This window comes from Carcharhinus amblyrhynchos, chromosome 14 (genome assembly GCF_965287045.1).
Source record: "Carcharhinus amblyrhynchos chromosome 14, sCarAmb.v2.hapA, whole genome shotgun sequence".
Classification (NCBI taxonomy): domain Eukaryota; kingdom Metazoa; phylum Chordata; class Chondrichthyes; order Carcharhiniformes; family Carcharhinidae; genus Carcharhinus; species Carcharhinus amblyrhynchos.
Window position 1 is genome coordinate 80,288,062 of NC_137337.1, and position 14,567 is coordinate 80,302,628.

Here is a 14,567-nt window from a genome sequence, read left to right on the forward strand (position 1 = left end):
CCGGCTCCAGTCATCCACATACAGCCCTTTACAGACCCTAATCTCCAAGAATGGTGCTGATGGTCTCAGCATGAACTGGTCTAACGCAATCGTTTCAACAATTGGGCCTGGTTTAACAACTCAAAACCAGTCTCCCAAGATCAAGAGGAATCCTGACTCCAATCAAACACCTCAGGATTCCAGCCATGGGAATCTGCCTCCCTTGTCCCACGTTGAGGAGGAGGAATGTCAGGCATGTCACATAACCTTCACCAAGCTGCATGGTAATATTGTCCAGAGAAACTGAACTTGGACAGTTATTTTTGGATCTCTGACCGTTCCAGATAAACTGCCTGAGATGTCCACCATTTACCATCAAGCTGGTGGCAGCAGAGAGCACTCTGACCCTCATCAAAAAACGCAAACTGTTGGAACCTTGGAACTCGTGTATCCCAGACTAACTCTCAAAACCTGCCTCCTCCCATTGTGGAAATCTCGCTTCTGGAAAAACAGGATCACCTTTTGTCCAGCCATCTTCCCTCTGTCGGAACAGTCCATTTAGCTTCAGATTCTGAACTCTGGACACACATAAAACCCAAACTTGTATTTGACTGTCGTCATGTAATCATTTACAGGGCCTGTTTCCCGTGCGGTGCTGTTCTTTGTTCACGATCTTTCTTTTTCCTTATCCTCTGTTTATTGTTTGAGTGAGAAGAAGTGAATGTTATGGAAGTCCTTGCATGTGAGTGTGTGACTGCAAACATTAACCAAATCTTTCTTTTATCTTGCTTGAGGTTGCTGTGCAAGTTATTCATCGAGGATTGAAACACTCCAAATTTAAGGGTTGGGAAAATACATCACCATTTACAACGGGGGAAATCTGAATAAATAAACACCTTTCTGCTTACCACGGGTGGGGAGTGAGAAGATCAGGCCTGGTTAAATTGACCCTGCCCATGCGCCACCCCACCCGCCCCACCCCACCCCACCCCCCCACCCCCCCTCACCCCAACCCCCCACTACTCCCACCCCCAACACTCCCACCCCCCAACCCCCCCCCTCCATCCCCACCCCCACCCCCCAACCCCCCCACCACACCACCCCCCACCCACTCCCCCCAATCCCCCCACCCCCCCACCCCCCTCATCCCACCCCCAACTCCTCTCCCCTCATCCCACCCCCAACCCCAACCCCCCCCACCACCCCCACTGCCGCCCTACCACCTGTCTGTGACAATGTTAATAGCACTTGTCCACCGTAACTATGTTCACTCAGGTGAGATGTGGCTGTAAAAATATATAGTACAATAATATACTCAATCCCCTGAAAGAAAATAACATTGCTATAAGTTAGAGATATAAGGATGGGAGAGGAATTTATCTCTTGTAGACACCTGCAGTTGTCTCAGGTGATAGTATTCTTCAGAGAAACTCACAACATCCCAATTATCCCGATGTGATTTATTTTATGCAACTTAGATGCTTGTGTGTATCTAATTTTTTAAAATCAGCTACTGCTCCTGTAGCCTCTTAATAATGCAAACAGCAATAGATACCCTTCAAAAGAAAATCACATAAGGAAAATGATTGGGTGTTTCTTGTAACCGGAGAAGATTCAGGAAGCAGGAAGTAATGAAGATAATGGGCTTTTATAATGGGCAGAACTGAGGTGCGAAGGAGACCCCATCAGTCAAAGGCCAAACCACATTATTAATGGATTGTTGCAAAGAGCAAAGGAGCTTTCAATAAATTGGTAGCATGAGACTTTAGTTACATTAATGAGCCTATAATTGTGCAGTATTTAGTTGTTTGCTTATTTCCTTTCACCAAAGCAGGTGACAGCGTTGCATGCATACCACAGTAAATAAATATAGGTCCAATTACATCCTGAAAGGGAGGAAAGGGTTCAGTGAGGCAAACCTTGGGGCCACTACGTAAAACAATGACAAATTCTGTGAAGTAATTACAGAGTCTTATCCAGGTTAAGCGTGTCAATACATCCTCTCAAACTTCAATATACTGGAAAATAACAGATTGCAAAGGAAGGAGCAGTCTTACACTTGTGCCTGACAAGTGTAGAGTCAAGCTGTGCCCTGTTTATCAGTCTGGGAAACAGAAGTGCTCTGTTCAGTAAAAGCGGATAAAGAGAATCCTTATAAAGACTGAGATTCTCATGATAAATCTGATACAGCCACTTTAATCGAATGATGTTTCCCCGGTGTCTAGTCATCTCTTTGAGGTCAGTCTTGGAATTTATCAAGTACCACATAAAAATTATTTACCTCAGGGCTTTTTTCTCTATAAATTATCTATATTTCTGCTTTGCTGTATCAAATATTGTAAAAGGAGCCTGTGTGAAAGCAAAACAAACAGCGACCTCCTTGAACAAGATGAACCACATCACAACAGAACAAAACAAAGACTTGTGAACAGAAAACTCTGTGTCATCCACATGAAGCCAAAAGATGTCTGGCATTTTCAGTTCTTAATGTTCTGTACAAACAGCTGCTGATTAGTTTTTAGGAACTGGTGTCTCATCAGCTTACTGGCTGTACTCTCTTTCACAGAAAGAAGGAAAGCTTAATTTCAGTACACGCTGTTGCTGCAGCAATAATTTGGCCAGGAGTCTGCTGATTTCAGTTCTAAGGTATATCTGATATTGTATAGGAAATACTTTCTTCACCCTCTCCAGCTTAACAATATTGCAAATGCCCCCTCAAGCTCCCAGGTCCTTATCTTGCAATACTGTTGGAAATATAAACTGAAAAACAATTGGCTATCACCTTTGATGCATTAAGGTTTCTTAGAACAGAGAAAGAGCTGAGTTTTGTTCTGCCCACACTCATATATAATTAACATATAAACTGTTCAGCAACATGGCACACACAGTTCTTGTTATATGATGAACTGCTTCCATTTAGTAGATTCAGGAATAACACAAATCACAACATATGCTGACGGTGTGCAATCTTTAACTGTGAACACAATCAAATGTGTCATTTGCTCTACCATGTATCTCGTTAAAGGAAAAGGTTATTCATCTGAATGTCTCCATAATTCTCTGATAGAAAGGACAATGGCTCGAATCTAACTGCACGCTCACTTTTCTTTTATTCACAAATCTTATGTTTTGTCACCTGACCATGTGTGACCTCTACCCTGAGGAGCGCCTGCTATCGTAACCATCACTACCTGTTTTAACCTCTACAACACGAACTGTCTATCCTCATACTCTCCATTACTGACACAGAAACCCTATCAACATGTCCATTATTTTCAAATGCTCTTCATCTCCATTCTTTATGTCTCCTCTGGATGAACTTCAACTTGTCCAAAATCCTGTCATTTGCAATGTGTCTGTTCCTCTTTGTTCCCTGACTTTACCAACCTCCACTAGTTCCCAAATCTGATTCATTTCATTCAAAATGCTCATCTTTGCTTCCCAAATGGTTTATTTCCTGTTTCAGTGAATGTGAATGAGGATATCTGGCCTATCAGTACATCATTCCCATGAATGTGCTCATGTCCTGTGTTCTTCTAACCCTGAGGCTTGTGCATGGTCTCTGAATCCTTGTCACTTCCTGGTCGTAAAACCTTCAGCAATTTCCACCCTAATCTCCAGAACTCATTTCCTACATGTCTCCACCATCTTAATCCTCTCCCTATTTTATCGCTTCTCGGACTTTTGGCTTAGACCAAGTGTAGTATCGACAGGCTGTGCCTGGTTGAAGTGATTGGGTTACATTTTAGCTTCATTTGAAGCAATTTTTAAAGCAGCATCTCAGCCTTTTGGCTAAGATGCAAATGAGATCAAGCCTTGGAGGAGGAGCTATACCTACTCCAATCAGCTTGGATCATGTAGATCAAGCCCCAGACAGGAAGTGCAAGCCCAGTCCTGTCAGCTTGGATCAGGAATGTCCCAACTTGTTGAGACTCTGAATTGGATTTGATTGGACCGAATTGGAATAAAAATCAAACATCTTTCTGTTGCTTTTGGTTATTTTTCCTAACTCTCCTCTTTCTGCTTGGCCCTTCTTTCTCTGTGAAGTGGTCTGGACCACATCAAGGTGCTGACAAGTACACACGGTTGCTACTCAGAGACAATCCAGAAGCAGATATCTTGCCTAAAATGTACTGTTCCTTCCATGAACCTTTCCTGTTGTGATTTTATGGAATATAGAATATAGATTAGCACAGCGCAGGAACAGGCCCTTTGGCCCACGAGGTTGTGCCGAACATGATGCCAAATGAATCAGATCCCCTCTGCCTGCCCTGGGTCCAAATCCCTCTATTTCTTGGAGATTCATGTTAAATGCCCCTATTGAATCTGCCGGCTCCACCTCCCCGGCAGTGTGTTTTGAGCCAGGAGTGCTGTCAAAGACATATCGTATTCTGGAATGAAAGCAGCATCTCGAGCCCAGTGCAGTAGTTGGCATGCATGCATAATTCTGCAAATTGACAATGTGTAGCCAAACCAAATGCACCTGTCTATTTTCCAATAATATCTTCACATTCGAATCACTAACCTTATAGCGCGATTTGCATCATCTTGTTCGTGATCCTGCATGTCACCTTCGTCACCATGACTCCCTGCGATTAATATTTCAGAGTCATGAGACACGGACTCCTCCATGTCGTCCAGAAGCGCACCGTATTTTTCACCATCATTGTCATCGCTCCCTTCTTCCATCACCACATCCGATTCTGCCCCAGGGCTCAGCAAGTCTACCGGGATATACAAACCGCACAAAGCAATCACACATTTTGCTGCTGATGCTCATACAGCGATCATCTAAAATCAAAGTAATAACTAAAATGTGACAAATCTAATGTTCCATAGACTTTCCAAATGTAACATATGTAATAGGAAGATGCTGAGGGAACACTTCCTCTTGGCATTTGACATCAGGTGTACAGTTTCTTTACAGTTTAAGTGATGTCTGAACAGATTCACCAAGTGATGGCTTCACCAAATCATGTATTTGCATGAAATATTCAAGCAAATTATCCTGCCAATAAGAGTTAAGACTTTTAATCGGAAATACATTTGTACAAGTCCAGGCATGTGCTGGTTAGGTGGATTGGCCATGATAAATTGCCCCTTAGTGTCAGGGAAATTGACAGGGTGAGTACGAAGGGTTACAGAGATAGGCCTGGATGGGATTGTTGTCAGTGCAGACTCGATGGGCCGAATGGCCTCCTTCTGCACAGTAGGGATTTTACGATTCTATCCCATGATGCTAAACATTCATGAAAAACCACTGCAAGCCTGGAGCACACAAAAACGAGTGGCATTCCACTGCAGTATCGAGCGAGTGCAGCAGCGTTCTACCAGATGAGACGTGAAACTAAGGCCTCGATCTCCTCTCTCCAGTGGACATGCAACAATTTTCTGGCTCGGATTTGAAGGTGATGGTCAGTGCAGGCTTGGAGGGCCGAAGGGCCTGTTCCTGTGCTGTAATTTTCTTTGTTCTATGCGCAGGCTGTGTTATTACTGATGTCCTGGTCAATGTTTATCCTTCAATCAATGTCACAAAAAGAGATTATCTGGTCATTATTACATTGCTGTCTGGGAGTGTTTGTTGGCTGCCATTGATTGAATCTCCAGTCTGTAAAGAGTTAACATCAGGAGCACCTGATACTGATGTAACTATGACGCAATGCCACATGACTAAGAGACTGAGCTCTGGTGGGCAGCAGAAGTAGGACCTGGTGCCGAGTTACTGAGCTAGATATAGATCTGTAAATAAACTGGAGAGGTTTCCATGGATAACAATCTATGGAGAAAAGCAAAACCTGAAGAAAATCCATTAAAACCCCAAATTCAAGGTGAAAGAAAAACTCCTGAGAGGTATCTGCAAACCTGAAAAACAAATCCTGGGGAAATGACAAGAAGGAAAAGGATTGAAGATTCACCTGAGAATGGAGCATTGTGAATGTCACAGTTCCAACAGGCCCACAGGGCGGAATTTTCCATCCTGGGATCTGTGGTGGAGGTGGGTTTGGAGGGCCAGAGAGGGGCTCAGCTATTGAGGGCACAGCTAGTGACATGCTTCTCTGAACCACATCCTTCTATCTGTGGGGGTTCTCCGCTCTGGAAAGTGCTGCCCAGAATCTTTGTGAATAACCTGTAGTGAGTCAATCATTTGCCCCACAATCTACTGGGTTATTTGTAAGACTGGAAACTCCCTAACAGCATTGTGGGTGTACCTACATCTCAGGACCTCCTGCAGTTCAACAGGGCAGCTTACCACCACTTTCTCAAGGGCAACGAGGGGTAGACAATAAATTCTGTGACACCCACATCCTGTAAATGAATTTTAATCACGTGTGAAGCTTGTGTGAAAGTTCAGTATATTTTAAATGCTGAGTACGTTGCTCTCAAGCCCATCCTCTGTCTTCTCCTTGCTCAGGAGAAGTTAAGCCATGATCGCCAGGAGAAGGAGCAGACTGAAGGGGTACAGCCACATGGATTTCCAAGTCAGGATGGTGAGTGACTTGGAGAGCATCTTCCAGATGGTGGTGTTCTCATGAACCTGCTGCTGACTTAGGGTTTACTTGCTTTGGAAGATGCTGTCTACAGAACGCTGGGGAATTTCGGCAGTGCATCTTATAATGGTGCACTCTGCTGCCCCTGATCATCGGTGGTGGAAGGAGTGAATGTTTGTTGGTGTGGTGCCAATCGAGCCCTGGATGGTGTCGAGCTTCTTGAGTGTTGTTGGAGCTGCACTCATCCAGGAAGTGGGGCGTATTCCATCACACTCCTGACTTGTGCCTTGTAGATGGTGGACGGGCTTTGGGGAGTCAGGAAGTGAGTCACTCTCCACAAGATTCCCAGCCTTTGACCTGCGTTTGTAGCCACTGTGTTTATATGGCTAGTTCAGTTCAGTTTTGGTCAATGGTAACCTCCAGGATGTTGATAGTGGGGGATTCAGCAATGATAATATCATTGAATATCATTGAAATACGGTGTTCATGAAAAGCATTATACAGAGACAAACCTTTATTTAGTTTGAGATGCAGCGATGAATGTAAGTTCCAACTTACCTCCATTAATCGCCACTTCACCAAGACAATTATTTGGCACTTTTGGGGCACAACGTTTATGACAGTTGAACTTGCAATCTAACAAAAATTAACAACTTAGTTAATAATAAACAAACAGCTTATGACACATTATTAATAAAATTCTTGAAACGTCAGATTTGGTTAATTAAGAAAAAAAATGGAAATTGTGTCAATAACAATTAATTTTAATAGACTTGACAATTGAATATGACCATACTGTGTGAGAAATGAAATCAATAGTGTTGGGAGTTGGTTCAGTGATACAGCGCACTGAGTAAGTCTGCTGTACAACGTGCATTAACCCTCCGTCTGCAGTCAGTGTCCATCAGACAGATTCAAGAAACTGAATTGAAGAGAGCTACTCCTCTGGAGGGAGAGGTGAGTTAATAAAATTACACTTAAACAGAAACCTATTAATATATTTGTCTGTTTTCTGTTAATAGTTTTCTGACAGTTGTCTCCAAAACCTCGGGGAGAAGGCTGGTGCCAGGTTAATCAGATCAGGAATAGCAACATGAAGTAGCACAACACATTGCATTTCAGTAAAACACTGCCTTACTTTTCAGTCATGGAGCAAATCAAAGGAATAGAAAAACAAGAATAATGATGAGCAAGTTAATTAAAGGACATGAAGTTCCAGTCAAGAAAATCCTTTCTGTGCATCAGGGCCATTCTGTGTAAAACTAACATTGTTTTCTCAGATTAGTGGGACAATGAGCAAGATCTGCATTTTATTGCTCAATCCTAATTATTTGTGCATGAAACAAAACTTGTCAGCATTGTGATCTGTGAAGAGGATGGTGTAGAGTTTCAAAAGGACGTAGACAAGTTGGTGGAAAGGGTGGGCAAATGGCAAATGAAATGTAATGCAGATAAATGGGAAGTGATTGATTTCAGTTGGAAGGCATACAAAGAGAATATAAAATAAAGAGTGCCATACCAAACGGATGCAGGAGCAGAGGCACCTGAGTGCATATGTGCATAGATCATAGAAGGTGGCAGAACAGATTGAGAACTTGGTTAATAAAGCACAGAGCATTTGCCGCTTTATAAATGGGGCATAGATGAGTTTATGTTAAATTTGTATACACTTATTCTTACGCATGACTTTAAAAGCAGCTGTCATCAATGTTTTAATGGCAGCTCTCCTAACCAGAGAAGTGCCCTACTGGAGAGCAAATGGAACTCCAGGATGGTGCCCTCAAACTTGAGAGTCAGGGCTAAGACGTTATTTTGTTTGCTCCACAATTTGCTGAAGGTTTCTGTGGTCAAAGCCAGGTGAGGTTTTGAGGTGTCTCTTGTACAACAGATAGCCACACAGGCCATGTTCAGTCTGTGGTTGTGAAGTATTGTCCACATGTTCTGAGTGAGACTGGGGCCTGATTGTTGAAATGTTGGGTCAGAGACAATGGGAGGGTTTTCTGGTCACTTCCACCACAGGGATCCTCCAGACTTGCTGCAAGTCAGAATAAAGTCAGCACAGGAACAGGTCTTTTGGTCTACCAAACCTGCACCAACACATGATGCCTTTCCAAGCCAAAGACCATTAGTCTCTACGCAATCTGTATCCCTCTATTCCCTATTCATGTATCTGACAAGATGCCTCTTAAATGTTCCTATTCTATCTGCTTCTACCACCTCCTTTGGCAGCGCATTACAGGCACTTATCATCCTCTGTGTAAAAAACTGGCCTCTCACATCTCCTTTATACTTTCCCTCTTTTACCATCAAAACATAGAAAATAAGATTGAGTGGCTGGGATCTGGAATGTACTGTCAAAGAGTATAGTAGAACCACATTCAATTTTGGCTTTCAAGGGAGAATTAGATAATTATCTGAAAAGGAAGGGTGTGCAGAGCTCCCTGAGGAAAGTGGGAGAATGGCTTTCAGTGGATCATTCCTTCCAAAGAGCCAGTACAGTGTGACGGACAGAATGGCCTCCTTCTGTGTTGTAACCATTCTATAAGTCTAACAGAGTTACAGATAAAGTGGGACATTTGCTTTCCTGATCGAAAATGTATTACAGATGGAACCTGGGTACATATTACAAAGCCTCTGAGTTTAATCATTATCCAATTAATTACTGGGGCTGTGAATTCACTATGAAACTTTACTTCTAAATTAAAACTTTAAAGAAATCTCTGGGAGAAATCTTCAGCATATTTGAAATTGTATCACAGATTAGACTAGTCAAGAATGGTGAGGAATTATAGTTGTTAGATTGTAATCAAGGATTGCAAACAGAAGAGCAATCTATAAGTCTAAATAGTGTTGAGTATGATGGGGACTGGGATGACGAGAGAGTTTGGATAGTTTTATAATGTAGACTTGTGATGAAATGTAACTTTTTGAATGAAATGAGTAGGGCCTGAAAGAATTTCATTTGTCAACATTGTACAAAGAAACTGCAGTCCTTTAAGAGACGCAAACACATTAGACATTACACAACTTTTAAAAAATAGTTTTCAGATAAATTTGAACAGTTTTCACTCTCTGGACTGGAGCATCAGTGCATGCATATTGATAACAATACTCACCTTTACATTGCACGCCCTGTCTAAAAAGCCCTTTCAAAAGCTTCTTACAGTACTGACAAACAGTGGGCCGGGTATAAGAATGAATTACAAATGTGTGAGGCACTTTAACTTTGGAAAGGAAAATCTTATCCAGTTGAATGGGACGACCAATGTACGACTGCGAATTGGAGCGTTTCTCTCTTCCAATGAAAGACTCGGATGGTGTTTTCTGCTGTAAATACAGAATAACAAAACATCATTTTATTTGGCAGACGTTGTTCTGTAACAAATTAGAAAGATATTTGAAAAATATGGAGTAGATAATGAGCAATAGCTAGACAGTTATTTATATGATACTGAATAAGGTGAGGTAACCTTTTTAATAGGTTGCAAAATGGCAGTATGTATACAGCAATTAGGATTTACCTAATTACTTCGGAATTGTTCGGGACACATTTCCATTCTTCACCATCTATTTTATCTTGTACTATTAAACAGTAATTTGCACATTGATTGGCTTAAATTTCTACACCAATTGCTTCACACTTAGCTATCAGATAGACATACTGTTGAGTCAGTTTCAAAGTGCTTTGGAAAGTGAGAAGGTTAAGCAAGTATTTGCAATGCACAGTTATGGAAATAAGATTGTACTTTAGCAATATCGCTGAGGTTAAAACACAAAATGAATATATGATCTTTATATTCTCTTACTGAATCAGGGATGTGATTGTCATTTTTGATTAGTAATATCACAGCAGTTAATGTGTGCCTGAATTTTAAAATACTGTTTGATCTGACATTTTCTTTGAATTCTAAAACATTTGCACTCTATGTTTTCTCAGTTTCCGGCAGATGCTACAAGTACACCTATTATGCAACTTAAATACTAATGTATTGAACTCACAGTATGTTGGTATTTATACCACAAGTGTGAGGGGAGATTGCTGAATTACAAATGCAGTCATTTGCATAATTTATTCTACTGTCAGGAATGGAATTGCTTATCCTGCCAATCATTTCTTTAGTAACCTCCCCACAACTAACTCCACAAACATGTTTTAATAAGCTGCATTTCAATAATATGATGGAGGTATAGTTGTTGTTTAATTTGAATTATCCAGGAACTATACATATTAATTAAACCAACAAAATTGGAGCTGATGGCTAATTCATTTCTTTTCCACCTCAAAAAATCCTTTGAATTAAAGGCAGCTGACTTTAAATTTCTACCTCGGTGCCTCAGTGGGAGTTGGTGATTGAGGGACACACACACACACACACACAGCCCCTACACACACACACACACACACACACACACACAGCCCCTACACACACACACACACACACACACACACACACACACAGCCCCTACACACACACACACACACACACACACACAGCCCCTACACACACACACACACACACACAGCCCCTACACACACACACACACACACACACACACAGCCCCTACACACACACACACACACACACAGCCCCTACACACACACACACACACACACAGCCCCTACACACACACACACACACACACAGCCCCTACACACACACACACACACACACAGCCCCTACAAACACACACACACACACACACAGCCCCTACACACACACACACACACACACACACACAGCCCCTACACACACACACACACACACAGCCCCTACACACACACACACACACACACAGCCCCTACAAACACACACACACACACACACAGCCCCTACACACACACACACACACACACACACACAGCCCCTACACACACACACACACACACAGCCCCTACACACACACACACACACACAGCCCCTACACACACACACACACACACACAGCCCCTACAAACACACACACACACACACACAGCCCCTACACACACACACACACACACACACACAGCCCCTACACACACACACACACACACACAGCCCCTACAAACACACACACACACACACAGCCCCTACACACACACACACACACACACAGCCCCTACAAACACACACACACACACACACACACACACAGCCCCTACACACACACACACACACACACACACACACAGCCCCTACACACACACACACACACACACACAGCCCCTACACACACACACACACAGCCCCTACACACACACACACACACAGCCCCTACAAACACACACACACACACACACACACAGCCCCTACACACACACACACACACACACAGCCCCTACAAACACACACACACACACACACACAGCCCCTACAAACACACACACACACACACACACACACACACACACACAGCCACTACACACACACACACACACACACACAGCCCCTACAAACACACACACACACACACACACACACAGCCCCTACAAACACACACACACACACACACACACACAGCCCCTACACACACACACACACACACACACACAGCCCCTACAAACACACACACACACACACACACACACACACACACAGCCACTACACACACACACACACACACACACAGCCCCTACAAACACACACACACACACACACACAGCCCCTACAAACACACACACACACACACACACAGCCCCTACAAACACACACACACACACACACACACAGCCCCTACAAACACACACACACACACACACACACACAGCCACTACACACACACACACACACACACACACACAGCCACTACACACACACACACACACACACAGAGCCCCTACACACACACACACACACACACAGCCACTACACACACACACACACACACACACACAGAGCCCCTACACACACACACACACACACACACACACAGCCCCTACAAACACACACACACACACACACACAGCCACTACACACACACACACACACACACACACACACAGCCACTACACACACACACACACACACACACACAGAGCCCCTACACACACACACACACACACACAGCCCCTACAAACACACACACACACACACACAGCCCCTACACACACACACACACACACACACACAGCCCCTACACACACACACACACACAGCCCCTACACACACACACACACACACACAGCCCCTACAAACACACACACACACACACACAGCCCCTACACACACACACACACACACACACACACAGCCCCTACACACACACACACACACACAGCCCCTACACACACACACACACACACAGCCCCTACACACACACACACACACACACAGCCCCTACAAACACACACACACACACACACAGCCCCTACACACACACACACACACACACACACACACAGCCCCTACACACACACACACACACACACAGCCCCTACAAACACACACACACACACACAGCCCCTACACACACACACACACACACACAGCCCCTACAAACACACACACACACACACACACACACACAGCCCCTACACACACACACACACACACACACACACACAGCCCCTACACACACACACACACACACACACACACACAGCCCCTACACACACACACACACAGCCCCTACACACACACACACACACAGCCCCTACAAACACACACACACACACACACACACACAGCCCCTACACACACACACACACACACACAGCCCCTACAAACACACACACACACACACACACAGCCCCTACAAACACACACACACACACACACACACACACACACACACAGCCACTACACACACACACACACACACACAGCCCCTACAAACACACACACACACACACACACACACAGCCCCTACAAACACACACACACACACACACACACACAGCCCCTACACACACACACACACACACACACACAGCCCCTACAAACACACACACACACACACACACACAGCCACTACACACACACACACACACACACACAGCCCCTACAAACACACACACACACACACACACAGCCCCTACAAACACACACACACACACACACACAGCCCCTACAAACACACACACACACACACACACACAGCCCCTACAAACACACACACACACACACACACACACAGCCACTACACACACACACACACACACACACACACAGCCACTACACACACACACACACACACACAGAGCCCCTACACACACACACACACACACACAGCCACTACACACACACACACACACACACACACAGAGCCCCTACACACACACACACACACACACACACACAGCCCCTACAAACACACACACACACACACACACAGCCACTACACACACACACACACACACACACACACACAGCCACTACACACACACACACACACACACACACAGAGCCCCTACACACACACACACACACACACAGCCCCTACAAACACACACACACACAGCCACTACACACACACACACACACACACACACAGAGCCCCTACACACACACACACACACACACACACACAGCCACTACACACACACACACACACACACACACAGCCACTACACACACACACACACACACACACACACACAGCCCCTACAAACACACACACACACACACACACACAGCCACTACACACACACACACACACACACACACAGCCACTACACACACACACACACACACACACAGCCCCTACAAACACACACACACACACACACACACAGCCACTACACACACACACACACACAGAGCCCCTACACACACACACACACTCACACACACACACACACAGCCCCTACAAACACACACACACACACACAGCCCCTACAAACACACACACACACACACACACACACACACACAGCCCCTACAAACACACACACACACACACACACAGCCACTACACACACACACACACACACACACACAGAGCCCCTACACACACACACACACTCTCACACACACACACAGCCCCTACAAACACACACACACACAGAGCCCCCCCCCACACACACACACACACACACACACACACAGAGCCCCTACACATACATACACACACACACAGAGCCCCTACACACACATACACACACACACATACACACAGCCC

At 44.5% G+C, this 14,567-nt stretch overlaps 1 protein-coding gene across 1 annotated transcript in view; it reads right to left on the reverse strand.

Moving 5' to 3' along the window:
• The window catches only part of prkd1 (protein kinase D1), a 241,337-nt gene that overhangs the window by 35,703 nt on the left and 191,067 nt on the right, over positions 1-14,567 (reverse strand). The window contains exons 5-7 of the mRNA XM_080202084.1: positions 9,584-9,794; positions 7,026-7,103; positions 4,505-4,703 (exon numbers count right to left, since the gene is read on the reverse strand). Coding sequence (XP_080058210.1) covers positions 4,505-4,703; positions 7,026-7,103; positions 9,584-9,794 — 488 coding nt within the window. The remainder of the gene's footprint in view (positions 1-4,504; positions 4,704-7,025; positions 7,104-9,583; positions 9,795-14,567) is intronic.